The following is a 25,025-nucleotide window of genomic DNA, read 5'->3' as shown; positions in this document are numbered from 1 at the left end:
CACCAATTTCGCTCTTCCTCTTGCCTTGTTGAGACATGTTGGTCTTTCGGGCGTCTTGATTCGATGGAGATGGCGATATCTCAAGGCTGGACTGCCGGATCGACGAGTGCACTGTCTCCGCGCGCAAGTTTGGCGTTAAAGTGGAGGCGTTCGAGGCATCGACGTAGGGCTGAGCTGAGGTTAGATAAGGTACATCACTGCACTTCCGACATGGACGACATGAATATCACTGCGATACACCTTCATAGCCCTACGAGCGGGTGATCCCACTCCTGCGATTGCCATGAGCAGGCACGCAGGAGGATAGCAATCGCATCGGCCAAAGCATTCGGCACTACCACTTATCTTCACAGGCAATTGCAGCTCTTTTACGGGAGATGCCTGGACTCAAACCTTCAAGGCCGGTTCGAGAAGTCTACCTACTAAGAGCGAGAGGGTAGGGGAGACGGACCTTGGAGCGCGGAGACTCTCCAAGACGTGAAGTGTTCTCAACTTCTCGCCTGCCTGACCTGCTGCTCTTGGACGCCCTTTGCTTTGGAGAAGCCTGAACATTGGAGATGGTAGAATCAATTCCAGACGTAGACCGCCTCATGAGACCAAGGCGGCGGGGATCGGGCGGCGGGGATCGGGCGGCGGGGAGGATCTCGAAGACATGGAGTGCCTACAGGTTGGCAGGGATCGACGAAGGCGGAGGCCACCTGCCTGAGACCCAGGGGGTTGGTTATGCGAGAATGGACGGCTTCTCAAAGAAGTGGACTGTTTTCAGACTTTTACCCGTCTGATCTGCCACTCACAGATGCCCGTCAGCTCGAAGAGGGGGGTCTGAGGTAGATAGATGAGTTGAATAAGCTAGAGCAAAGTAGCTAAGATACAGCCATGCCAGTCAGATAAATCATCTTCTTCAGCAAATAAACCACTCCAACACCAGCCACACCGAGCAAATCGCACCCTCGGCCAGCAAAGTCCAACCCTCCAGCCAGCACATCTCCCGTGCCCTTCAGTCCTTCGTGAAGAAGCACCGAATAGGCTTCATCTTCGCCATGAGCTCGGCATCTTGGGCCTTCCTACTCCTCGATGCCGCCTGGTATGCTCTATCCTTCCGCTTCGCTTGCTCATGCGCGATCTCACCTTGGGCCGAGCCATTCAAGGGCCAAACAGAGCTCCGTGATGTCTGGCTGTTGGCACTCAATGGTGCAGAGGCCGGGAGGGCGGAGTCGGCTGGGTCGATCTCAGGGGTTAAGACTCAACGTTGGTTTATGTAACGGCGGAGGGCTTCTCGAAGATATGGACGGCTCGCAAACTCCCACCTACACCATCTGCTGCTCACAAAGGCCCCCCACTCCAGAGAAGCCTGCAAGGTCGAGTGGCCAGTGGCAGTCTAAGGTAGGTGAATTACAGTTAGATGGGCTCTTGAACCGCAGACTCGTGAGCAAAATCAGCCAAGGTAAGGTCATGTAAGTCAAGGCCACGGCCGTTTTCTCCGCGGTATCAACATTTCTCAAGCCTTGACAGCGGTAACCTGCCCTTGTCCAGAGAGCGTTCGATGGGAGAAGCAGTGCCCTTAAGCTAAGTACTGCCCGTGTTCTCCGGCGCCGCGGTTGTTCTCAAGGGCTCAAGGGTCAACGTCTGGCCTTGTGAGATTGTGGTGGAATGGGAGAAGCTGTCCACCCGTCCTTGCCAGCGCCCGTGTTCTCCGCCCGGGGAGGAACTCAGAAACCCCGATAGCCGTCATCTGCCACTGTGGCCAAAGCGCTGAATCGGAGAGTCCTGTCCACTCCCCTCCCTCGCCAGGCCAGCTAAGAGGATTCACATCAGTCTCGGAAGGTATAGCCATACAGAGGTTTTTTTTTTTTTGGAACTACCTAAGTAGCCTTGAGTGATTCCATGTCCAGTATCCCAGGTGACCCGTCTCCGAGCTCAGAGTCCCCTGAAAATTGCCCCAGAACGCCTGACATGCCCTCCAAGATTGTCCGCTTTCCAGAGAAACCCACCCCTTAAGCCTCATCGCCCATCAAGTTGTCCTCATCATCGCTCCCACCGGGCACCCTGAGCCGCTCGTCACCTCCGTCATCGTCCGCAAATATGAAGGCTGCATAGGTTCATCAGCAGGAATCCTGGGTAGACCATAAAGGAACTGGGGTTCTTACGCTGCCCTGCCTCGTCCTCGCCGACCTCGTTGCCAAAAAGTCTCATGAGATCCTTGAGTGAGACATGTTCCTGAAGCTTGCTGACGCTCATCACCGATTCGATCTCAGTAAGCTTGAGTTCCTTCATGTTCTGAGGTTTTGTGAATCAGCTTCTGCTCCAGAGGGCATGCGGAAGGCAGATAGCTTACCATCATCGCTTGATCAATAGTATTCTTTACCACAAGGCGGGTCATGCTTGAGGTTTTCGTCTGGCCGATCCTGAACACCCTGCAGAACGCCTGCTGTTCTACCTGCACCAATGGTTAGCGAATGCCTAAGACATGGTATGGTTTTACTCATGAGTTGAATACCGCTGCGTTCCACCATGGGTCAATGATGATGACCCTAGAAGCGGCTGTGATGTTCAAGCCTAGGTGTAAAGGTCAGCGTACGTAGTGAAAGTGGTATAAGTTGGCAATTGATGTCTTACCCATGCCCCCGCAGCGAAGGCTGCAGAGCAGGATGGATTTGTTTGGGTTCGTTTGAAAGTCCTCTAGCGAGTTTGCACGAAGCTCATGACCCATTTTTCCATGATATTCGCTGTATCCCCAACCTTCTGCAGTGACCACCTTCCCAAGTAGCCGAATCTAAGAACACTGGTCAGTACTGTTGCTCCAAATTTGGGGCAGTCTGGCCTGACCATAGGTAGCCACTGATGTAATTGAGTTAGCCGCTTGCCTGAGAGATGGGGGTATGAGGGCAACGAACCTGGGTGTAGCAAATGATCTTGACCGCTGGATCTTCTTCGAGCCACTCAAGGATTTGAGCCTTGACCGCAACTGTCTTTGCAGAAGGTAGTACGCTGCCATTGAGCCCGAGCCAGTCAATCTGGTCCTCCTTCTTCTTCTTCTTAGTGCTGGACGACTGCGTGGCTGGCTCTTCGGAGGAAAATGTCGAGGTGGGTCTCGCTTTCGTTGCCTCAAACCCCTCCGATACGCAAGGCCGGCTGAACGTGTACGTATCACCGCACTCTTTACACTTGGCCAAGTCTCTCCCTCGTCTGGCCGCCAGATGAGTAAGGTCCTCCAAGCATGCCAGACAGTATATGTGGGAGCAGCTTGTCACATAAGGGTTGTCGGGGGGCTGTCTGCATCCACAGCAAACAGCCCTATCCTTGCATTTTTCCCAGGCATCCGTGGTCTTCCACTTGTCGAGATCTATGAAAGTTAGACATAGCAGTGAAGTGTGCCACCTAGAATGACTTACATTTCTGGAAGCGGAAGCTCAGGCCATGGCCGCCGCCAGTTTCGTCACCCTCACTATGGCCGCTGAAGTCAATCTGCCCGATGGGAAGTGCTTCCACTTCGCTTTGCAGCATCACGCTGCCACTGATGCCTCCCTCGATGACTTCAGACGATTTGCTCAAACGCAAGATGTGGCGAAGATGGAGCAGCAAGGCGACACCGTCGTCGTGGCCCTCGATTTCTGATGCGGTGATCTGGTTGAGTCTAAGCAAGGATTGAGCGCATGGGTTAGCGAATATCTCAGCACTGCGGACGGGCCAACATACTTCTCGAAGTCTTCTCTCTCGAACAAATCAAGGCAAGAATCGAAGACTAAAAGCACACTTGCTGTGATTTGACGGAGCCTCAGCACCATGGTCCAGATGCCTGGTAAATCAGTATGTTTCCTTATGTAGGAGAAGCTTGGTACGACCTACCTGCGAATTTCTTGCCCACACTCTCGTCCTTGGCCATGGTGGAGTTGATTCTGGCGATGAACCGTTTGCGGACGACGTCGTAAACCTGCCGCTCGATATCGTTGAATTCGAGCCACACCGTGCGCTGGCTGGGAGTCGGGAGGTCCAGTAGCCTACAAACCAAAGGGCGAAGCGGTTAGCGAGTGTTTCCGACATATCAACATGGACTTTCTCATGTACCTGGCTTCAAACATCTTGTCTATGTGCGTTCTCCTGATCATGAACTAACCTCTTGGTCAGCACAGCATTCTCATGGTTTAAGCAGATCACCTACCTTTCTCAAGAAGGCAGCCAGGCGCTCCTTGCCCGTTGGATCCGAAGCTGTGCAGAAGTTGTTCTGGAAGATTTTGAATGTGCCTGTGTGAGGCTCCCGCAGGAATCTGAAGTAGCTATAGAATTCCTGTTCAGAAGGGCAAAAGGGTTAGCGAGTGTCTAAGACATGGTAGGGTTTTGCCCATGGGTTTGGTACCTGCAGCGTATTCTGAACCGGAGTGCCTGAGATGGCCCAGTAATGCTTTGCCTCAAGGGCACGACAGGCCATGCTTGTGTGAGAACGATGATTTTTGATGGCGCTTGCTTCATCCAGGACCACACGTAGCCATTTTATCTTATGTAGCAGACCGCGATCGTTCTCCCATGTCTCCTTCCAGTACGCCTCCTTCTGGGCAGCCGTGACGAGGTTTGGGGGCGGCAGACACTTCGGGTAGCTCTTCATGACTTCGTAGTAGGTTGTAAGAACGATGTCTGAGTTCGCTAGCATCTCTTCGAGGTCGTTGATGTCGCTTTTGTGGCCAGCGCGATGGTGAGCCACGCGCCCTAGTCCATACTTGCTATCGGACTTCGTTGCGACATGCTGCCGAATTTCTTTATCCCACTGCGCGATCAGAGCAGGCGCGGCGACGATCAGTGTGGCCCGGTTCTTTGGCTTGTCCTTGCCAGGAAGTTGCTGAACTATTAACGTCAACATTGAGATAGTTTTTCCCAGCCTGCAAATAGAAGAGCAAAGGGGTTAGCGAATGACTCAGACATGGTAGGGTTTTGCTCATAAGTTTGGTACCCCATCTCGTCGCAGAGGAGTCCACCCTTCGGTTGGACTGAGGCTCGCTCCTAGAGGGAAGGGTAGAAGGGTCAGCAGGTGTCTTGATGGTCTCAGGGGAGGTTGACGAACCCTCTGCAACATAAAAGCCTGTGAAAAGTGTCAGCAGTGATTAAAGGACAAGCGCAAGCATGCGAGGCATGAGGACGTACCACGCCACAAACCTGATAAGGCTTGAGAGTAGCCTTCATTCCCCTCACCTCCCAGTTGCCACTTCCATCAGTAGTAGCTTTCACAGCATGACCTGCAAGAGAAGGGTAAGGGGTCAGTGAATGTCTCACACAAGGTACCGTTCTGCCCTTCATTTTCTTACCTCCACCATTGAAGGCCTCGATGGCGTCCGTCAAGAACTTTTTATCACTACGAGCAGTTCCCCTGCTTTCATCTGGAACTGACGCCTGGCAGAAGTGTCAGCGACGGCTCGAATTGTGGTGCACAGTCCCGAAGGCAAGAGGGGCCCTTTTGCCCACCATTGCTTACCATCAGTTGCTTCAGGGCCTCATTCCTGCGTCTTGTGCCAGAGAACTTGGGCTGGGACGGCAGCTCAGCCGCCGCAACAGCATCTCTGAAGACGTTCGCAGTCGTGATTGAATCGAGGTTCGTGAGTTGAGCGCCCTGCTTCTTGCGAGACTTCGGCTTTGCTTTGCTGCCAGATGCTTTGCCCTTGGCTCCCTTCGCAGCGGCTTTTGCTCGAGAGGTCAAGTTGAGCAAATCGTCCACGTCGCCGTCGTTGTAATTCGTTCCCAACACCTTCTTGGCGTTCTTCCTGGCCTTTCCCTTCTTGGTGGCTGGTTGCTCGCTGTCTGGAGCAGCAGCACCGCGCTTGCGGCCCTTCTTAGGGCGCTCAGGCTCTTCCTCCTCTTCGCTAGCTCCAAAAGCCATTGGCGGTGGCACAGCAGAGGCATCGCTCTGCTGTACGAATAAGCCGCTCTCATCGTCCGAGACCGCCTCATACTCCCTGTCTGCGGCCTGCTTCTGCACCCAGGTATTGAACTCGGCTTCCAGCCTCATAAAGCGAACCTCATCCTCGACCGAAAGCTCGTCTGCACGCTTCTTCTGCTCGTGAACGACCTTCGCCGCTTTATACCGCATCTCGATCTCGCTTCCTGCTGATTCCGGGATTGGGGAAGGGGCGGCTTGTTCTGACTCCTGCGGCGGCGGGATGGGAGCTTTGGGTGCAAGTGGACCCGATCGGAATTTGTCCGCAAGCCGCTTCTGCAGCGCAAGGATCTCTTCGGTGGTCGGAGGGGGTGGGTGCGGGTTCTCGACCGTCTCGACAACCTTCGTGGGCTGTTCCGCATTCATCTGAGCGGATCGTTGTTTCGGAGATGCTGCAGTCTTCTTCGCCGGGGGGGCTGGCCTTCTGAGAATAGCCGTCATCGTGTCTTCGTGCTCGTCGTCGCTGATGAGGTCGATGGTCTCGCCGATGTGGTTCGAAATGCAGCCTTGATCTTCTTGCTTGATGGGCGATCCGGAGTTGCTCTCCGGCCCTGCCATAGTGTGAATGCTGTGGTGAGAATGATGGTGGGAAGTTGTGGGTTGGCGGTGGGTGAGAAGTGTTCTGTGTTGCTGTGAGATATGGAATGATGAGGTGTGTGAGAAGGTTGATATGAAGTGGAAGGGTGTGAAGAGATGTGTGAGAGGGAAGAGGGATGTTGTGTCTATGAGGAGGAATTAGTTGAGAGGAATCAAGAAGATATATCAGGCCCAAGCACTGACCACCAGTCGTCCGCGTGAGCACAGCGCACGTGGGTACGTGAGCTCCCGATGAGGAAGGAGCAGTAACAGTCTGCTTTCTTGTGAGGCAGGTGCTCGCCAGCAGTGAGTCCTTGGTGAAGTGAAGATGGAAGGCTTGAAGGAAGATGTTGACTGAGGAAGGGGGGTGGTGGATGTTGAGGTAGTCGGGAGAGGTTGGGGGGCGTGGAAGACCAGGTTATATAGACCGTAGGGGTGGTCAGTGCGCCTCGGTATCAACGTCCAGTGAGCCACACGTGATGCACTAGACCCGGTGAGGCAGGCGCGATGCCTTGTGACAGGGCCAGTAAAAGGGCAGTGAGCCGGTAGTGAATGGCTGTGGCGCCCCTTCTCCTAGACGCGGAGGGCTCACATGGTGATATCAGTTCGTACGGCGGGGGCAGAGAGGCAGCGGTGTTCGAGAAGGGCGTTCCTGCTTTTCGACTGGGCTACCTCTTCAGCATAGTGAGAACTCCTCGTAGTGCTACCAAACCATAAAAGCTGCGCGGGAGCCCCGAGTTTCTTGGAGCCGGTGCTTCAAGCCTCTGCGCTCTTCTGAGTCTTCTCCGCGAAGTGAACGTGCCCCGATACAACTGTCCGGTCGTACGCATGCGCGAGCGCGAACGGCCTCCTCGAGAGTAGCCGCCGAGGGGACAGGTCGCTGTTCTCCCAGACAGAAATGGCGCTCATGGTCATGTCACCTCAATTGCGTTCACGAGGTCTGGCTCCGACCTTGAGAACGGGTGGTTCGATCTCAGAGACCAGATAACAATTTGATAAGCTTGTCGATCCGGATGGTCTTACGAAAGCTGTTTCTGCCGCCGAAAGGATGAAGTCCTGTCCAGGAAGCTGCGCCGCACTGCTCTCAAGGTTGATAACCTCACGTTTCGTAGCAACAGTAGTAGTTCCCATTCCTTTGGTTTCGAACACGGAGAAGTATCGCAGGCACCTGAAGAGAAACAGTCTTAGTAAGGTAAAGCACTATTCAGTACGGACCACACGGCCCGCGCCGTCGGGTATCATTTGCTCAGGTCCCATCCCTTCGAGCACACCACATCATCCCAAGGCTCGCGCGACAGTACAGTAGAGCCTCGCTCGTATATTAGTCGCCAGCCGACGTATGCAAGTCAGCTCCCAGACGCCATGTTCACCGAACCCCTCCGCTGCCAGTCTGAGATCCGAGGACTTCAACAAAAGAAAGCACATGCAGCCCATGCTTCGCCGCGCTTATCCAGCAACTTCGCCATCGGCCTTGTAGAACCATGCGGCGAGGGCGATGATCATGTAAGTTATCTGGCCGAAATGGGTCAGCGGTCTCAGTTATGGTAGGGTGTTGCCCGTTAGACTCTTACCATCAGCAGCACCCCTTCGAGCCAGTGACTCTTGCCGTCCTACATTCATGTCAGTGTCCGCACCCGCCAAGAGTCTTCAGGACGAGCTTACCTGTATCAGATAGTTCACAATCACCACACTGATGAACAGCACGGAAACCTGGAAGCCATCGAAAGCCAGAGTCATGACACTCGCCTCGGCGCTGATCCATTGAGGGTCGCCCGGCGAAAGAGCACCGACACCGAACCAATTGAGGAGGACCATGAATGGGAGAACGAGCAAGGCGATCTGAAGGCTGGAGCCGCAGGCAACTCCGATGGAGAGGTCCATCTTGTCTTTGATGGCAACGGTGACGGCAGTGGCGTGCTCGGCGGCGTTGCCGACGATGGGCAGAAGGATGAGGCCGATGAACTCTTCCGGGACGTCTTCGGCGACGGCATCGATAGCAGAAACCTAGGATTGATGTCAGCAGCCGCCGAACCAAGTCTTGCACGGCTCTGCAACTTACCATGAACTCCGCGCACAGAGCAACGAGCACAGTGCTGCCAGCTAGCGTGACCAAAGCGCCAAGACGGGTAAGCTGGGGCACCTCGCCTTCTTCCTCATCGTCTGCAAACATATCCCCACGCGTGGCATCACTTGCGCCAACCGCAGCACCTGTACCGGCGCCGATGGCGGCAATACCTTTCGAAGCATCGCCTTTGGACTTCTTTCCAGATGACAGCTTCGGCGCCTTCTGGCTGGGCTCGTTGTACATGTCGGTATGAGTGCGCAGCTGGAACAGGAGATAACAGCCGTAGGTGACGAGAAGTAGAACGGAAGTCCCGCGCGAGGTTGGCGCAATACCGGTGTCGACGCTCGCAAAGATCCTGGACGCGGTGGGAATGATCAGACTTCCGATCGCGAGCGCGAGCAGGGATGCTGCGGTTTGGGCGACTGTGACGTTGAAAAACTGCTCCTTGCGGTTGATGCCGCCTAGGAAGAAGCACATTCCGAGAACCAGCAGCAAGTTGGACAGCATGCTGCCGATCAGAGATGTCTGGACGATGAGGATCTTGTGTTGGATGAGGGCAATGATGCTGACAATAAGCTCCACCGCGTTGCCGAAGGTGGCGTTGAGAAGCCCACCGAGGACTTCACCGACGTATAGAGCGAGCTCTTCGGTGGCGAAGGACAGCATGGCTGCCAGTGGAATGATGGCGATGAAGTTGACGACGAAGACCTGGGAGAGATATTAGTGCCATGCAGTGCGTCCGTCATCTTGTATCAAAAGGGCTCACCGCAATCTTATTGACACCAGCATAGTTGAGCGCAATGCCAACAGGCACAGCAATGAGCAGGATGTTAATCCAGGACAAGAAGACCGCGCGAACTTGACCCATGATAGTCGGCTTTGGCCAATTCTTCTTCTTCGAGTCTTCAGTCTCTGCCCTGTCAAGCTCTTCTTCTGGTTCATCGTTCTTCTTCCACGGCATGAACTTGCGCATCTTGCGCTTGCGCGGCTTGCCTTCGCCGTCTCCTGGCCCAACTGACTTCTCTACTGGACCGCTATCCTCTGACGAAACATTCTTCGAAGTGTTTCCCTCACTTGATCGTGAAGTCTCAATTGGCTCCGTATATCTCTCGTTCGATCGTCGCGGTAGTCCACCAGATGGTCCGGCTGGGAATGTGCCTGCCTTGGCCACGCCATTGATCTTCTCGTCGTTGTCGCCCTGAAACTGCTGTCTTCTCTGCTCCGCGACTGGTGATGGCACTGCATCGTTCTCGGTGTTGGCGTGGTATAGCCCTCCTGCTTCCTCATCCCGCTTTCTCCTGGGCTTGTTGCTTGTGCGCCCAAAGGGATTGTACGTCTTCACCCCATCATCTTCACCCGCGTACCATGCGCTTTTCCGCGCCGCCTTCTTGACGGAATGCATATTGATCGATTGAATGTTGAAGTAAAAGGTCGAAGGAACGTAGGCTGACGTTGATGTTGTGACGCTGGCACGTGTGGTGCAAACGCGCGAATGCGCTTGCGATTGGTGTTATTCGTTTCCTTGGGCAGCAACTCCTCCACGACAGTATCCAGACTCGTCGCGGTAAGATCCAATGGCAGGTATCACCAACGTAGGGACCGGTGAATAGAAAGTTGCACGATCGCGTGGCAGGAGTCGGGCTTCTTTGTGGGAAATGAGGAGTGGCTGTGCGCTGGTCGCCTCCCTCGCGCGTTTGATGATGATGCAGGTCGATCAACCTTATTCCAAACTCCACAACATTTCACCCGATCGCAAACGTGGCGCAGGCAGGCATTCGAGAATGTGGCAATCAATCTTTTCGGAATCTATACACCGACGAAAGGGAGAGGATCGACGGACCATTTTGGCCATGCAACGATCGAGAACATCGTCAGATGCCAACGTTTAACTAGCGCAAGCAAGATGCGAGAACGAAAACTTGGTACACTTGGCTACATCTCCGTCATGAGGCTTGCGATGCTTCTCCCATTGGCGGTCCGCTGTTGACCTGCATATTGCTGTGCTCTACCGCAGACAACTGCCCTTGCGACAGCACTACAATGCCTACATGGCCGACTGCGACGAATGCGTAACGGACACACTTGCGCCTCCTTCCAGAGAGCAAGGAACGGCTGGAATATAAGCAAGGAGATTCCTCCCTCCGAAGAGTCTAGGCTTGGCCGCCTTGGACAGACTCAGCATGAAAGCTTGGAAGAACGTCGTTGCATCGCACCATCTAGCCTTTGGTCTCGACAGCTTTAAGTCGGTAGCTGCGTCCTAGGGACCCCTCCCTCTATCCGAGATATTAGAACACCTCTTCACGAGCTTGCGTCTCTTCCACTGATTCGAACGGGCGAGGTTGCGGTGGCTTATCCGGCAGTCTCCTCAGCACGAGCTACTCGACAAAGCAAGGCTCGTTGATTGCCTCAAGTGTGTGCCAACGCTACATCTGGTGAGCCCGTACATCCTGGAGCTGGCCGAGTAGAAGCCGCAAGGACTTGGACGTGACACGATGCCAGCGCAACAATTTCCGCGCCAAGTTCGGCATCGGAAGTGGCTCGGAGGCGGTGAAGTGCAAAGAGGCTGTCCCCGCTCCCGCCCGACTCGGTCCGTCTTGCCGAACCAGGTCCATTAGCAGACGTCTCTCTCCCGAGCTGGAGACACTCTACACGTTGCGTCGCCAGTCTGATGTTTCCCTTGCTCGCATACTTCGAGGTCCACGGAGAAGAAGTTCTGCTGAGCAGAGTTGCGGGCAATAGCCTGCGACCGCAATATTTGCGGCGGCCTGACGCAAGCCTGCTGGCGGGTTGTCAGAGCTTGAACTCGAACAGTGGCTGATTGTCTCCTCATATTCTACCGTTGTGCCTGGCGAGAAGATGACATGTACAGACGCTGCACGACAGGAAGGAAGGACATGAGCACGACGGAAGATAAATTCATTCGGACATCAACATAACGGTCTCCCTCCTACATCTGGCTAGCATTGCGGACGCTCCTGTCGTACTCGACCGTCGTCTCGGTGGTACGATGTATGATCATCCGAGACGAGTCGTTAGAATTACTGTCCCGGCTAGCTCTTCGTCCAGGATCACCTTTCACCCGATAGTAATAACCCGTGTTCTTGGAATAAGAGGCTAGCGACTTTTGTGTTCCTTCCCTGCCACTCAAGGACTCTAGCGCATAGCTGCTAGCCGTCTGTGGATCGATCGCGCCCCATCTCGTGTTCAGAGATTTCATGAACGGACCGAGCGTTGGAAATGTCGACGACATGGTACTGAAGTGTAGCTCAACCAGGAGGCAGACACAGGGGATAACTGCGGCCACCTTGCCCTCCGAGAGATCGTTCCATCTTCCGGCCAAGCGGAGGTGTACGAGAGACACCGCGATGATGCTGACGGTTCTGTTAGCATGAAATCCTCTGGGCTGAAACGGAAGTTGTACTCACGGCAAGCGCACCGCGAAGGTTAAGATGATTATGGTCTTCATCTGCACTGCCATTTGTAGATCCCAGACGATCCAGACAGGCATCAAGAAGATCAGTACTTCGAGGGCGACATCTGTTGCTGCTGTTGCCGACCATCCAGCCGTCTGGTGTTGGTCAGCGCCCGAGCTCACGGCAGAGGAAAGAGTTCTCACATATCCTGGACACTGTCCGTCCAGTACTCCCCAGGATGCTCTCGAACCGGCGCAACGTCCAGCCAGAATCCCAACCCAAGCTATTCCAGTTGCGCAGTTGAGACCCATAAGGACCCATGCAGCCGTGCGGTGAATCTTGTTGGGGGTGATTCGAAGGTAGAAGCATACCAACGTGCACTTGGCGACGGTCATGGCGAGCAAGGTGAGCATTGTGGCCGCAAATAGATACTACAAGCGTGAGCATTCCAGGTACATGTTTGTCCTTTCTCTCGATAACGCACCTTCTCGACCACAGATACTTCGCTGATTGAGACATACTCAGCTGCTTGACCGAACCCAAACTTGACAGATACGCCAAAGAGGATCGAAGCGACTGATGCGAGGACCTACCGGGAAACCGTCAGCCAGACAAGTTGACTTCTTTCCAGGGGTACCCGACCGTTGCTGCAAGACACAGCACATCGTCAATCCCAAGCGCAACACTGGTCGTCCAGCGCGTGTATATGCGTATGAACATACAAAGTATGCTCCATGTCGTGAGAAGGCTGGAGACAATGACAATGACACCACCCTTATCGGTTGGCGATACAATGAAGTTGCGATGGCTGTCTGCAACCATCGTCGCAGACTAATCGTCGGACCGTATACGTCAATATCGTACAGTCACTCGCAGACTCGCAACAAGATGATAAGATCTCAAGAGTGCTTTCACGGACTAAGTCATACATGTATCCCCACGCAACTGCCATGCTTCAATGCTGGTCTTGTCAGATAGAGGCTTTGGCAAGGGACGGGTACGCGAGTTTCACGATCACACGCAAGATGGTGATTGACCATGTGCCAGTCAGTCACAGTACATGTGCCCTATCTGTGCTAGGCCCGGCAGTCCTCCCAATCCGTCACAGCAGGGACCCTTCCCTGGTAGTGCGTGCAGCGTGCTGATAGCAAGCGATCACAACGGCACTGTCTTCGTCCCCCACAGAAGGAGAATGTCCACGCCACCAGTAATGGAGGGCAGGCGAGGGTGCCTGTCTGTCGGCGACAGCTCCAAGAAACAGCTTTGGCGCCCTCGCCTGGGTCGGCCAATTGTATGCAGAACGCAATAGTGTGAGGAGAGCTCTCGCTGTGTCCCCCAGACACCACAACCGGCATCAATGCCGGCACGCTCTAGCCGATGACCGAGGCCAGAGGGCAAGCATACGGGAGGGGTGTGGTTGGAATTGAATGTGGTCGAAGCCAAAGCTTTCGTCGTTTCTGCGGGGACCTTGTTCCGGCATTGCTCATCCTTGCGATAATGCCTCTTAGTCTGGCTTAAATTGGGTCTTAGCCACATAGCGCCGTGCGCCCATGGTCCCCGACGCTAGCTTATCGCGCGGCAGTTCCCCTCGCCGCCAACCGACCGGCATGTGTGTACCTGGCGCGGCATCAATCACTCGCTTCGTGTCTCGACCACCACGCCTACCGACATGGATGTGCGAGCATGGTTGTATGCGTGGGGGTCATCGACGGAACGACGACGGCCCAGGCTTTTGAAAGGTCCTGCCCTTACGGTACTAGTAGCTGTAGCTTTGATGAGATGGCAGAGGGACCATATCTCTCCTCCTGCTGTACCTTCCGACCTCTACAGCTTCTCTCCATCCATTGAACTCTGCCATACTCTTCGGCTGCTTCTCCATTCGCTTGCTCTTTGGCAACCAGCAAGATGTCGAAGCACAGCCATGTGTCAATCACGCTGGACGAGGTCCAAGGCGGCTCGGACAAGGTTGGGACGGTAGTTGACCAGCAGAACATGGATCGACTCGGCAAGACGCAAGAGCTACGGCGCAACTTCAGGTTCATCTCTGTGTTGGGCTTCACGGCGGTGTTGATGTGTACTTGGGAGGCCATCCTCTTTACAGCGAGCTACATCCTCCCCAACGGCGGCCGCGCCGGAATGGTCTGGATGTATGTCATCTGCTTGTTCGGCTTTGGTCTAGCGATTCTGTCAATGGCGGAGATGGCAAGCATGGCACCCACTTCGGGCGGTCAATACCGTACGTATAGCAATTAAAACGTGCTATGTGCGTCTTTCCAAGAAGACTGCTAACATCTGCGCTCGTCACAAACAGACTGGAAAGTACTTCACGACCAGCGTCGCCGGGGTTTAGACTGACTGTTTGGTAGGGTGCCCGAGTTCAGTCCACGCAGTTGCCAACGGTTCCTCAGCTACATCAGCGGTTGGTTGTGTGTGCGTGATATGAACCAGACACAACCATACTTCCAAAGACATTTGCTGACATTTGCATTGTCTTAGGTGCTTGGATGGCAGGTCAACATCGCCAGTGGCTGCTATCTGGTGACATTGCAATTGCAAGGCATCATCGCGCTCAACGACTCCGCTTACGTGCCTCAGCCGTGGCATGGAACGCTTATGATCATCGCCGTCGCGACGCTCGCCATTGTCTTCAACACCTTCTTCGCCAAGAGACTGCCGCTGATTGAAGGCCTTGTTCTGATCATACACGTTTTTGGGTTCTTCGCGATCTTGATACCGCTTTGGGTTCTATCTCCCATCCAGCCTGCAAAAGAGGTCTTTACCAGCTTCACGAGCGCATATGGTTGGCCGTCGCAAGGACTGGCGTGCCTCGTGGGCATTGTCGGGCCCATGTACTCGCTGTTAGGCCCAGATTCGGCTGTGCATATGTGTAAGTACATTGATAGGTTGACACTACAACCTCTGATCCTCGAACAGCTGAAGAGATTCGCGATGCGTCTCGCGTCCTCCCACTCGCCATGATGTGGACGCTTATTATCAACGGAACCACGGGCTTCATCATGGTTGTCACATTTGCGTTCTGCCTCCCCGACAGACTCGTCACTGGCAATCCGGCCTATTTCTTCGCCTACATCGATACCTTCTACAACGCTACCGGCAGCATAGCAGCAGCTAGTGTCATGACCGCGCTTATCGCTACACTGTGCCTTTGCAGTACTATCAGCGCCGTTGCAACTTCATCGAGGCAAATGTTCGCTTTTGCCAGAGATGGAGGGCTCCCTTTCAGCGCTTTTCTGTGCAGAGTAAGTCTTCTGGGGCCCGATGAGTACGTCCACTTTCTGACCACCGCTCACAGGTCCGTCCGGGGTGGGACATCCCACTCAACGCCGTGGTCGTCTCGTTCGTCATCACTTGCCTCCTTTCACTGATCAACCTGGGCTCGGCCGTTGCGTTCAACGCGATTGCCTCTCTCACCGTCGGCGCCATCTTAAGCTCTTACATCATCTCCATCTCCTGCGTATTGCTTCGCAGGATCAGAAAGGACCGTCCTCTACCAAGTAAGAGATGGAGCTTGGGCGCAGCCGCTGTGCCAATGAATATTGGCGCGATACTCTTCCTGATCGTGGTCTATTTCTTCACGTTCTGGCCGCTCGTCAACCAGCCGACGCTCGCCTACATGAACTGGAGCTCTGCGATGTACGGAGGTACGGTGATCTTTGCTGTGGTGTACTTCTTGATCTGGGGACGGAAGACATACTCGGGACCTGTTGTTCTGGTGAAACAGGAGTACTAGAGCTTGTCGAAGCACGCTCTAGAAGTCCACAGTGGAACATTCTATCGGCTAATCAGGTAGACGCAGCGGCCACATCAGCCGACAGCAGCAGGTATACAGAACACGGCATTGAGTATTCTCGCGGTGGCGATGTGGCAGCCAGCGAGCTTGATTCGAAGCCGAATGTCAGCAACGGAGGCTCAATCTCACCTCAGCAATCCAGCACTTTCTATGAGCCGCTTTGTCAATACAGCTCGTACTGTCTTTGGCGAACACGGGTCGATGATCACGGTCGCAATACACGACAGGGCGACATCGTACATCCCAATACGTGCTGACGGAAGCAGCAGCTAAGTATGGTGGTGAGTTCTGGTATATAATCAGCGACGCTCTTTCCACAAGTCTCTCCGTCCATCAACAAGGTACAGGCATATCATATCCACCTAACCCAGCAACACAATTCACCGACAGCGTACTCACACGCCTCTTCCCATCAATAACCCAAAGCAACCAACAAAATGCGCAACGCAGCCGTCATCACCTCCGCCCTCTCCCTCCTCGCGGCCAGCGCCTCCGCGCGCATCATCGCCATCGCCGCACCCAGGACAGTCGCCGCAGGCTCCACGGTGGTCTTACAAATCATCGCCGAAGACGACATCCAAGCGAACCAAGACGTCGCCATCTCCTTCGGCCTCGAGTCCGGCAAAGCCATTCCGAACTCGCTGGGCCAGCTCTTGACGTCGAAGTTCTTGGGTCCGGATATGAGCAACATCGCCGACAACTTCACCGCTCACGTAGAGATTCCGGCGTCGATGCCGAAGGGCAAGGCTGCTCTGACGGCGTTCTTGTTTTCGCTGGACGGTGCTGCGTATGAGCCGAACACGGAGACTTTCGAGCTCATAACTACGGTTGGGAAGTTCACGTCGTCGGAGTATGTGAGGAGTGGCTAGGGTGGGAGTGAGCGGGATGTGATGTGGATACAGCGGTGTAGTCTTTCGGGGCGTTCTGCGTGGGGTTTGGCAAGTATGTCTACGAATGTGATGATGCTTTGTCTTTGCTTGGAGAAGGTCCGATGTACCCAATTCATGACCAACATACCATTACCTCTCACAGTGATCGTGTCTATGATTGACACATTGGGCACTTGGAGGGTATGTTATGTACACATTAGCGTCTATATACACTATCTCCTCATATCCCCCAAATCCGCTTTCAAACGTAGCCACAATCCACGAGCAAGAAGCAACAACACCACTCGCAGATATGGCGTGTAAACAGCAGATGCAGGAATCTCTGTGGTGTAAATGCTAAAGCCGTAAAAGGCTGGGTATAAAACTTCCAAGCGCAAGAAGCAGAGTGCCGTCCTCAATGTAGCATGAAATGTAGCATGGTGAGAGAAGGTGTGAGGTCGGTGGTGGTGTAGTAAAAGCATGGATGCGGGAGTCGAGGTCGAGGGAGTGAGAGCCGTACGCCAGAAAGCATGAGAAGGCGCCGGAGAAGGCCGTATCCAAAAACGCCGCGCTATGTCCGGAACAGTGTCGTAGCAGCAAGTGCTCAGCAAAGCAAGCAAGCAGCCGGTTAAGATCAGTCCGGATAGCCCATGGGGTTGGTGCTTTCCGTCGTCTCGCCCTCGATCGTCTGCCGCCAGTGCTGTGGCAAACAAACACAGACGAGCGGGAAAGCCTTCACCTCGCCCTCGTCCTCCAGACGTGGTGAGCTATCGTTGCTCAGACCGCTGTCCCGCTGAATCTTGCCCTCATCACGCCAGTCTTCAGCTTTCTGTCGGACACGTACGCCAGTCGCCCAGCCGTCGTCCCAGATGCCGAGGACCTTGATCATGTCGCCGCGCTCGAGGTGAAATTCATCGGTTGCTCGCGGTTCGTACGCCCATAATGTTGACACGAGGTTGCCAGGGTGGATCTCGTCTTGTGAATAGTAGTCCTTGAAGAAGTTAAGCTGCTCGCTCTGGCCGTGTGACTCAGGGGAGGTATAGTCCCCATTCGTGCTCGGTGAGGTGTCGTTACCACCGGCACCAGCTGCCACGACTGCGAGCTGCGAGCCGCTCGAAAGCGAACCACTCCGTTTCTGCGGTGGTGCAATTCTGCCATGTGCAGAGCCTGGACTATCATCTTCGTCGTCTGACTTGCGGCCGTACGGCGTGTACTTAGCACCCTGCTCGTCACCGCTTGACTCCTCTAGCGCTGCCATCCGTGCGACTCTACCGCCTGGCATGACAGCCAGTCCGGCACGCTCCTGGTCTCGTGCACCATCGTGGAAGACCATTGGTGGCTGTCGGGAAGTTGCGGGCTGGTTGAAAACGCTGGTGGCAGGACTACTGTTGCTGCGTTTCCGGAACAGCAGGCAGCCTCCAATGATGAGAGCGAGTAAAAGTAGAGCGCCCAGAATCGCGCCTATCACGATACCAGCAATCTGCCCTCCCGTCAGTCCTCGATGCGATCCCGAGGAAGCAGCAGCAGCGCCGCCTGTGCCGGTTGGCGATGTCGTGGACGACGATCCAGTCACGGTCACTGGCCTCAGCGATGATGAGGCAATGACTGGCAATGCCACGTTCTCACATCGCGAGGTGGTGTCGGAGAAGACGCAGCACGAGTCGGTGCTGTTGGTCGAGCTGCCCGCGCAATAGCTGCAGAGCTGGCCCAGGTTTGACGTGTAGCCGCAATTGTCCGGCTGATTCTCGACAGCCTCGATGCAGCTCTCACTGAGAGAGTTCGCCGGGAGTGCGCAATTGGTGAAGTCGGCCCGTATCTGACTGAGCGCATTGTCGCCCGTGGAGCCACAGATGTTGCTTGCGGTGATCTCCTGCTCGCTTTCCGCGTATGAGGCGCATGATTCGGCGCACAGTGGTCGAGTCGCGCCTCCAGACAGTCCGCACGGGTTGATGGAGTTCTGTACAATTGCGTTGCAGAGCACGCTGGTTGTGTATCTGGCGTAGAAGCCGGTGGTGTTGTCTGACTGGAAGTCAGAACATCCTATCAACTGACGGTACCTGGATATTAATTAGCACTTTCATCTGACACAGACTCATCACGCATGCATACCGTAGCTGCGCGAACTCGTTGTCAACGTAGGACCTCAGCTCCGAGTCGAATGAGGATGTATCTGTCACTGAAGACAAGAAGGGGAACAATCCAGTAAGGTTGTCGTTGGTCGAGACTGACGCCGCGCTGAAGGCCGGACATTGCGTCGAGTCGGACAACGATATGCAATTTTGGGCCATGCCAGTGGGTATGCCGGCAGCGAGCAGTACGCATGCTGCTGCTGTCGTGCTGAGGTGTGGTTGTGTGCGCCGTCTTCGTCTCCTGGCCCGGTGTGTTCTTGAGGTACTGCGTTCTTCCACCCTCATCTCTGCTGCATCCTCCATGCACCCACTTCCGCTCGCCTGCCTCTCTATCATACCATCGTCCTCCCCCATACCACTTCCAAAGACGAACATCCTCCCCTCGTCGCACGTCGCCCAGTCGTTCTGCAATCCGTACATCCACCTCTGAAACGACTGTGGCCTCGCGTCGGCGGCGGAAATAGCTATCGGCTCCTCCCCACGCGCATGCTGTACCGTTCAAAAGCAAAAGCAAGAAAGCAAAGATCAAAACGAGTGACTTCTCCTCCTCCGAAACCCTTGCAGCAGCAGCAGCACAACGCAGTCGCACCTGCAGCACCTTCAGCAGAGGTGGTGATGATCGCAGGTGACAACAAGGGACAAGGGCACAAGGGAAGCTGTACCCCCAAGGGCCCGAATCTGCCCTTGCGGAGCAACAGAGCACGTTCGGCAACCGGACTCTCTCTGCGCACAGAGCGCAGTCGTAGATTAATTTGGTGCTCTAACTCGAAGCTGCAAGGTACCCGCGATGAAACGTGAAGATCATTGGCGCGATTGCGGTCGGTGCCGGGGGTGGTGGAAATTGCGAAGCTTGGAGTTCTAAACATCTGGGGCCGCAGAAGGACGAAGTGCGCGAGGATCATGAGGACTTGATGTTGTGTTGCGGATGCTCAAGAAGACATTGGGGAAATGCTCCGCCTTGTTAAATGCGAGGGTGCCGGTCGTTATGCTGATCAACAGAAGCAGATCTTATCATAAGAACGATCAGTATAGAACGGCCCCTCACGTCAGGCCCAGAACGCCTCGAGCAGGGCTCATCCGAACGAGCCACGGCCCATGGTTTTGGGCAGAACACACCGACCGTCGACAGGCCATTGCGAGGGCCGAGTATACATAGCATCCCGCTGCCCAGGGACGACACGCGCGTGGTGCTGTGGCTAGACATCTGCTGTACGGTATTTGTACATAAATCTCATCGGTCGCTCTATGTGTATCATGAAAATCAACCCAATGCCCCTCGCTATGCAGCAAAGACCCAACTCCGCCTGTCCCTCAGGAACAAAAGCTCAGCCATACAACCCTATCGATCCCACGGTCATGTCTCGATCACGCTCCAGCCTATAATTCGCCGGTAGATTTCGCAGCAGCTTCTTCTGGCTCTCATTCGGGGGTGCAGGAGGTTGCGGTATAGGCTCCGTCGACGTCGTCGCTTCCTCCTTTGCTTCCTGCCGTTCTGGGGTGGGCACGAGTGCAGTGACATGGGCACCTTCGCCTGCTTCCGCTTTCGCCGCCGCCAATACATCGACATCCTGCCGCAGCACTTCCAACCCCGCGGCAGGCGTCGTGACATACCCGCTCTCCTCCAACCCCGCCTCAGGGTCTTCGTACTGGAAAGGCGTATACGACGACCCCTCCACCGGTTGCCGCTCCTCAACGACCCTCGGCTTCTCAGCCACAGCACCACCCCGCATCTCATCCTTGACCACCTGCGGCAGCTGGTCGAAAGTATTTGACCGCTCCTTCCGCACCGCAGCCTGCTCCTTTACCAACTGCGTCAACCGCCTCGCTGCACTCGCTCCTCCATGCGCCTTCAATGCCTGCTCCCATATAGCGTCGTAAACCTCCCTCTGCCCGACTTGCAGACAAAGCCGCAGCTTCGCCGCGAAAGCTGTCATGCCTATTCGCTCCGATACCCAAGCCTTCTTCGTCTTCTTCGTGCTCTCGCCCTTGAGAATCAGAATCTTCTTCCAGATCGCTAGTCCATTCTCCCAGTCCCCTCGATCCGCGCAGTCTTTTAGCAAAGGCGTGAGACCGGCCATGGAGACGCCCCAGCCTTCGTGACGCATGTACTCGCAGATGCGGAGGGCGCGGTCGAAGTCGGAGAACTTGATCAGGCCTTCGATGATGGCGCGGAAGACGTAGGGCGTGGGGTAGGGGAGCTGGATGATCTTCTCCGGGTCGTCGGGGTGGCGGACCAGTCGGGACTTGTTCTGCTCGTTGATTTCGAGGTCATTCCGGGCGAGTGCCATGCCGCCGAACTTGCCGCGCATAAGAGACACGTAGCGCCAGAAACCGCTGTCGTTGGCGGTGGCGATGTAGTGGTCGAGGACGGCAGCCGTGGTGACTTCGTTGTGTCGGATGTGAGATTCGTTCATGGAGGCGATGATGGCGTTGCTGAGGGTGGGGAGTTGTGCTTTGGATAGGCCGAGGAGGAGGGTATTATAGGTTTCGAGATTCGGTGGTGCGGATGAGATGGCCAGGTTGTACGCTATCTTCGCAAGGAGAGTCGGTGTTTGTATATCGGCCTTGACGTATTGTTCGAAAAGGCTCTGCAGGGAAGAGTTCAGCCACCTCGTCGTGATATGATGTCCTCCAAGGCCGTCTTGTCCGAAGCGGCATATCTGCGTATCCTCGCGCCTTGGGCCGGCCTCACGATCCACGAGCTCATTGAAGTCCGCTGGGTGGAGGTATGGCTCATCAACCCTCTTCGTAACCCTAAGTCTTGCGCAAGTCTCCCGGTAGTGCTGCTCCAGGTCGCCCTGATTCTGCAGGATGAGCTGAGCGAAGTTCTCTGGCACTGCCTGCGCAGCCTCCGCTGACCATCCTCTCCGCTGCAGCTCAAGCAACAGCTGACCCAGGAACTTCTCTGTCGAGCCCTGTACCGTCAATATCTTCTTCGTGGTCCATCGTCTTAATTTGGCTTGACTCCTCCTTTCATCCGTCGCATATATTGATTGGGGTGGAAGATTGAACGTATCCAGGGGAGGACCAGTATTCGTTGCCCATTCTGCCTTGGAGTCCTCTGGGTCGACGTCTCTGAAGACGTTGCCGTCCTCGGCTGCACTCCCAAATGGTTCATAGCCAGCGATAGCCTCCTCACCGACTTCTACCGCCTGACCCAGCCCTTCCTCCAGCTCCAATTCCTGCTCTTCATCTTGCCTTCTCTCCTCCACAAGCACCTCCTCCCTCGCCCTCTCCGGCTGCCCAAGCTCCTGTCTCAGATCCCCAATGGCCCGATCCCATTGCTCTCTCCGCTTCTTCTTCACACCAGCATCAAAGGTTGCTGCCGCCGCGAAGATCCCAGAATACCATAATGTCGATGAGGTGAGATACTTCGGCGTGCGCCTCGTTGCCGATGCTGTAGCTCGTCGAGTGACCCCATTGGCGTAGGAGAGGCATTGCGGGCATTTGCACGTTCCCCGAGTCTGCGCAACCCGGCTCCAGATGGTTTGCATTGCGCGCGCATTATCGGGCTTTCATTACTATCTATCATAGGGATGTTGGCGAAGCTCCTGGGGTGGTATCGTTGGATGTCAGATGTCAGCGCCAAGCACCGGAGGTTGGACTTCGGACTGCGAGAGTGGCTGCAACTCGCTCAAGCCACACCTCTTCCTCTCCCTCTCAATGACTGACTCGGACCTGGCCCAACGTACAGCTGTACAGAGAACTGCGTGGAACAGTGCAGAAACGCTTGTAGGGCGCACTCGGACATGGAGAGCAAACAACTCGACGCTGCCTGAGTCCCATCGAGCCCACAGTGAATGGCCCTCAAGCTCCTCCCATTCCTTGATGCACCTGCTATTCACTATACACTTGACACGATGCTTATATACTGGAAGGAACGATTGAAAGGCCTCTCGTTAAGAGACTGCTTCAGACCACATCAGCTTGGAGCACCTTGATCTCGACTCTACGCTCCGTACGAGACTTAGTACATTCTTTCACTTTATCAAGCTTGCTCTTATATACCTTCGGCCGTTCCGGACTCGACGACCATGTCGAGATTCTTCCGCTCTGCCGACTCAACTTCAAGCTCGGAGTCCGGCTCATCGAACGACAGCGAGGACGAGGACACTGTGGAACTCCAAGAAAGCACCGAGCTTACGAGAGCCAATGCCGTCAATCAACCCACGGCAGATACTGGCCATCATGAGAACATTCTCTTGCACGCTCTGCTCGAAGAAAGATGTCTCAACGAAGCTCGCTCGGAGCTGCCAACTCACCCTCCATCATCGCCCGAAGTCCTCGCAGAAGGACAGCGACGCTACCAACGCTTGCGCGAACAACTGGCTTCATACAACCTGATCGCAACATCCACAGGCCTGGATGATGACCAGAACGTCAATGCCAGGCAAGCTTATCGCGACGGTCTGGACGTTCTCAGCCGGCAGACCAACCCTGCGACGGTAGCACCGGCGCTTGGGCGCATGCTGACAGAAGGCGATGCGGATAGTGCATCGTTACCGACTTCACCAGTCCAACCACTCGAGTCGAACATCCATGCCCATCGACCTCCATTGCCTTATCCTTCCCGAAGGCTCTTGACAGGCAGGGACACGGATGACATCCCCACAGAGCCTTTCTTTATGACCCTGGGTTTGCCTGTACATTATGGACGCACAGTTTCCACTCAACTGCTTGCGAGTCGATACCGCAATGAATTCGAGGAGCTTAGTACGCTTGGTCATGGCGGGTGAGTAGCCAACCCCTGACAAGAACAATTGGTTTCACATCAGACTCGATTCGACCTTGAGAATCACTTCGATCATGATACTAAGCACACATTCAGGTACGGTATTGTCTACCACGTACGGCATCGGCTGGATAACCAGAAATACGCCATAAAGAAGGTACCCCTGAGCGCCGCAAGACTGGAACGCATTCAGAAGAGGGGTCAAGCTGAGGTGGACGAAGTGCTTCGAGAACTGCGTACCCTGGCCAGACTAGTAGGTTCCCTTCACCATATCATCGATCGGTCGAAAACGCAACAGAACGGCAAGAGTACGTGGCTGACATGTTGATTTTGAAGGACCACCCGAACATCGTCCGCTATTTCAACGGATGGATTGAGTGGGTAGAGGGCATGGCCAATTCCCACCAGGATGCGTCGGACAGTAGAGTGTTCGGCAGTGCGGACGGCGACGACGCAACGTCCGGTGCTCAGGACGGCGATCTCTCTTTCCGCCGCATTCGTACCGAAAGCAGCGACGACCCACCAGATGTGTTATTCGAGCATAGCGACAAACCTCCCTCGGAACGTGAAGACTACAACGATGGCTTCCAGCTACGACGGAGGAATACTCAGAGCACCGTCGCCACCGGCACAGACGAGTCGATCGAGTCTGTCGACCGCTCAATCGACCCCTCATTCAGCATGCAGTCTGCAGCCAGCGGTGTCAACTTCAGCCAACCCGCCCTGGCACTCCACATGCAGATGTCGCTGCACCCAATGACGCTAGAGGACTTCCTCTCTCCTCCGCCCTCCTCCGATCAGGCTACCGCCCCGCCATCTCACTGCTTCCACCTCGCGCCTTCGGCTAGCATCCTGCTGGCTGTGCTGGATGGACTGGAGTACCTACACGGTGAAGGCATCATCCATCGAGATATCAAGCCGGCGAATATTTTTCTCGGCCCTCACAGTAACCCGAGAGCCACTAGTGGGCTTGTGGATCTGACGAGCTGCGGCGACTGTCAGGCTCAAGATACCGCCAATCCTACGAAACTCGAAGTCCGCATCGGAGACTTCGGTCTCGTATCCGTAGCAGATCCAGCAGTCGAAAACACCTCGCCCTCCTTCACTGCCTCCGCCTCTGAAAACACCGCCGACGCATCCCAAGGAGCTGGAACAGCCCTAGCATACCCGCGATCCTCTGCCGAGATGGTCGGAACACAAATCTACCGCCCCCCAACCGCCCAGCCCATCGGCCCATGTCTCGACATCTACGCGCTCGGAGTCGTGGCTTTCGAGCTATTGCAGAAATTCAACACGGGATACGAACGGCGGGTCGTCGTCCAGGCGCTCAAGGAGGGGAAGTTTCCGGATGATTTCTGTGCTGGTGTTGATGGGGAGAGGGCGGAGGGGGTGAGGAGGTGTATCGGGGCTATGCTTGAGGGGAGGAGAGGGGAGGGGTGCGTGAGGGAGGTTAGGGAGATGGTTTTGGCTTTACAGCCAGACGGCTAGGATGTTTGATAGAGTGCTATCT

At 55.1% G+C, this 25,025-nt stretch overlaps 8 protein-coding genes across 8 annotated transcripts; 3 read left to right on the top strand and 5 right to left on the bottom strand.

Annotated features, from left to right (window-relative positions):
• Window positions 1–1,994: 1,994 nt before the first annotated feature.
• On the bottom strand, window positions 1,995–6,478 carry LTR77_009338 (uncharacterized protein; the record flags this gene model as incomplete). Its single annotated transcript, XM_064806566.1, has 17 exons — window positions 1,995–2,089; window positions 2,148–2,277; window positions 2,336–2,437; window positions 2,498–2,556; window positions 2,617–2,773; window positions 2,895–3,343; window positions 3,393–3,634; window positions 3,697–3,796; window positions 3,847–3,998; window positions 4,066–4,109; window positions 4,160–4,285; window positions 4,355–4,871; window positions 4,943–4,992; window positions 5,054–5,071; window positions 5,134–5,225; window positions 5,295–5,379; window positions 5,462–6,478. 17 exons carry the CDS (start codon window positions 6,476–6,478, stop codon window positions 1,995–1,997), a joined length of 3,435 nt encoding a protein of 1,144 aa, XP_064655383.1.
• Window positions 6,479–7,942: 1,464 nt separating this feature from the next.
• On the bottom strand, window positions 7,943–9,963 carry LTR77_009337 (uncharacterized protein; the record flags this gene model as incomplete). The annotated part of the gene is made up of 5 exons (XM_064806565.1): window positions 7,943–8,008; window positions 8,068–8,106; window positions 8,159–8,500; window positions 8,556–9,269; window positions 9,328–9,963. The coding sequence occupies 5 exons, from the start codon at window positions 9,961–9,963 to the stop codon at window positions 7,943–7,945; spliced, it is 1,797 nt and encodes a 598-aa protein (XP_064655382.1).
• Window positions 9,964–11,508: 1,545 nt separating this feature from the next.
• Window positions 11,509–12,387, bottom strand: LTR77_009336 (uncharacterized protein; the record flags this gene model as incomplete). Its single annotated transcript, XM_064806564.1, has 2 exons — window positions 11,509–11,932; window positions 11,987–12,387. 2 exons carry the CDS (start codon window positions 12,385–12,387, stop codon window positions 11,509–11,511), a joined length of 825 nt encoding a protein of 274 aa, XP_064655381.1.
• A 1,492-nt stretch (window positions 12,388–13,879) lies between these two features.
• LTR77_009335 (uncharacterized protein) lies at window positions 13,880–15,725 on the top strand (the record flags this gene model as incomplete). Its single annotated transcript, XM_064806563.1, has 5 exons — window positions 13,880–14,210; window positions 14,341–14,393; window positions 14,471–14,861; window positions 14,909–15,234; window positions 15,288–15,725. 5 exons carry the CDS (start codon window positions 13,880–13,882, stop codon window positions 15,723–15,725), a joined length of 1,539 nt encoding a protein of 512 aa, XP_064655380.1.
• A 497-nt stretch (window positions 15,726–16,222) lies between these two features.
• On the top strand, window positions 16,223–16,654 carry LTR77_009334 (uncharacterized protein; the record flags this gene model as incomplete). The annotated part of the gene is made up of 1 exon (XM_064806562.1): window positions 16,223–16,654. One exon carries the CDS (start codon window positions 16,223–16,225, stop codon window positions 16,652–16,654), a length of 432 nt encoding a protein of 143 aa, XP_064655379.1.
• Window positions 16,655–17,288: 634 nt separating this feature from the next.
• LTR77_009333 (uncharacterized protein) lies at window positions 17,289–18,942 on the bottom strand (the record flags this gene model as incomplete). Its single annotated transcript, XM_064806561.1, has 2 exons — window positions 17,289–18,711; window positions 18,764–18,942. The coding sequence occupies 2 exons, from the start codon at window positions 18,940–18,942 to the stop codon at window positions 17,289–17,291; spliced, it is 1,602 nt and encodes a 533-aa protein (XP_064655378.1).
• A 1,166-nt stretch (window positions 18,943–20,108) lies between these two features.
• LTR77_009332 (uncharacterized protein) lies at window positions 20,109–22,277 on the bottom strand (the record flags this gene model as incomplete). The annotated part of the gene is made up of 1 exon (XM_064806560.1): window positions 20,109–22,277. One exon carries the CDS (start codon window positions 22,275–22,277, stop codon window positions 20,109–20,111), a length of 2,169 nt encoding a protein of 722 aa, XP_064655377.1.
• Window positions 22,278–22,817: 540 nt separating this feature from the next.
• LTR77_009331 (uncharacterized protein) lies at window positions 22,818–25,003 on the top strand (the record flags this gene model as incomplete). The annotated part of the gene is made up of 3 exons (XM_064806559.1): window positions 22,818–23,515; window positions 23,612–23,768; window positions 23,852–25,003. 3 exons carry the CDS (start codon window positions 22,818–22,820, stop codon window positions 25,001–25,003), a joined length of 2,007 nt encoding a protein of 668 aa, XP_064655376.1.
• Window positions 25,004–25,025: the final 22 nt, after the last annotated feature.

Source organism: Saxophila tyrrhenica (assembly GCF_035928015.1).
Source record: "Saxophila tyrrhenica strain CCFEE 5935 chromosome Unknown scaffold_17, whole genome shotgun sequence".
In the NCBI taxonomy this organism is placed as follows: domain Eukaryota; kingdom Fungi; phylum Ascomycota; class Dothideomycetes; order Mycosphaerellales; family Extremaceae; genus Saxophila; species Saxophila tyrrhenica.
This window is presented reverse-complemented; position numbering and strand designations above follow the sequence as displayed.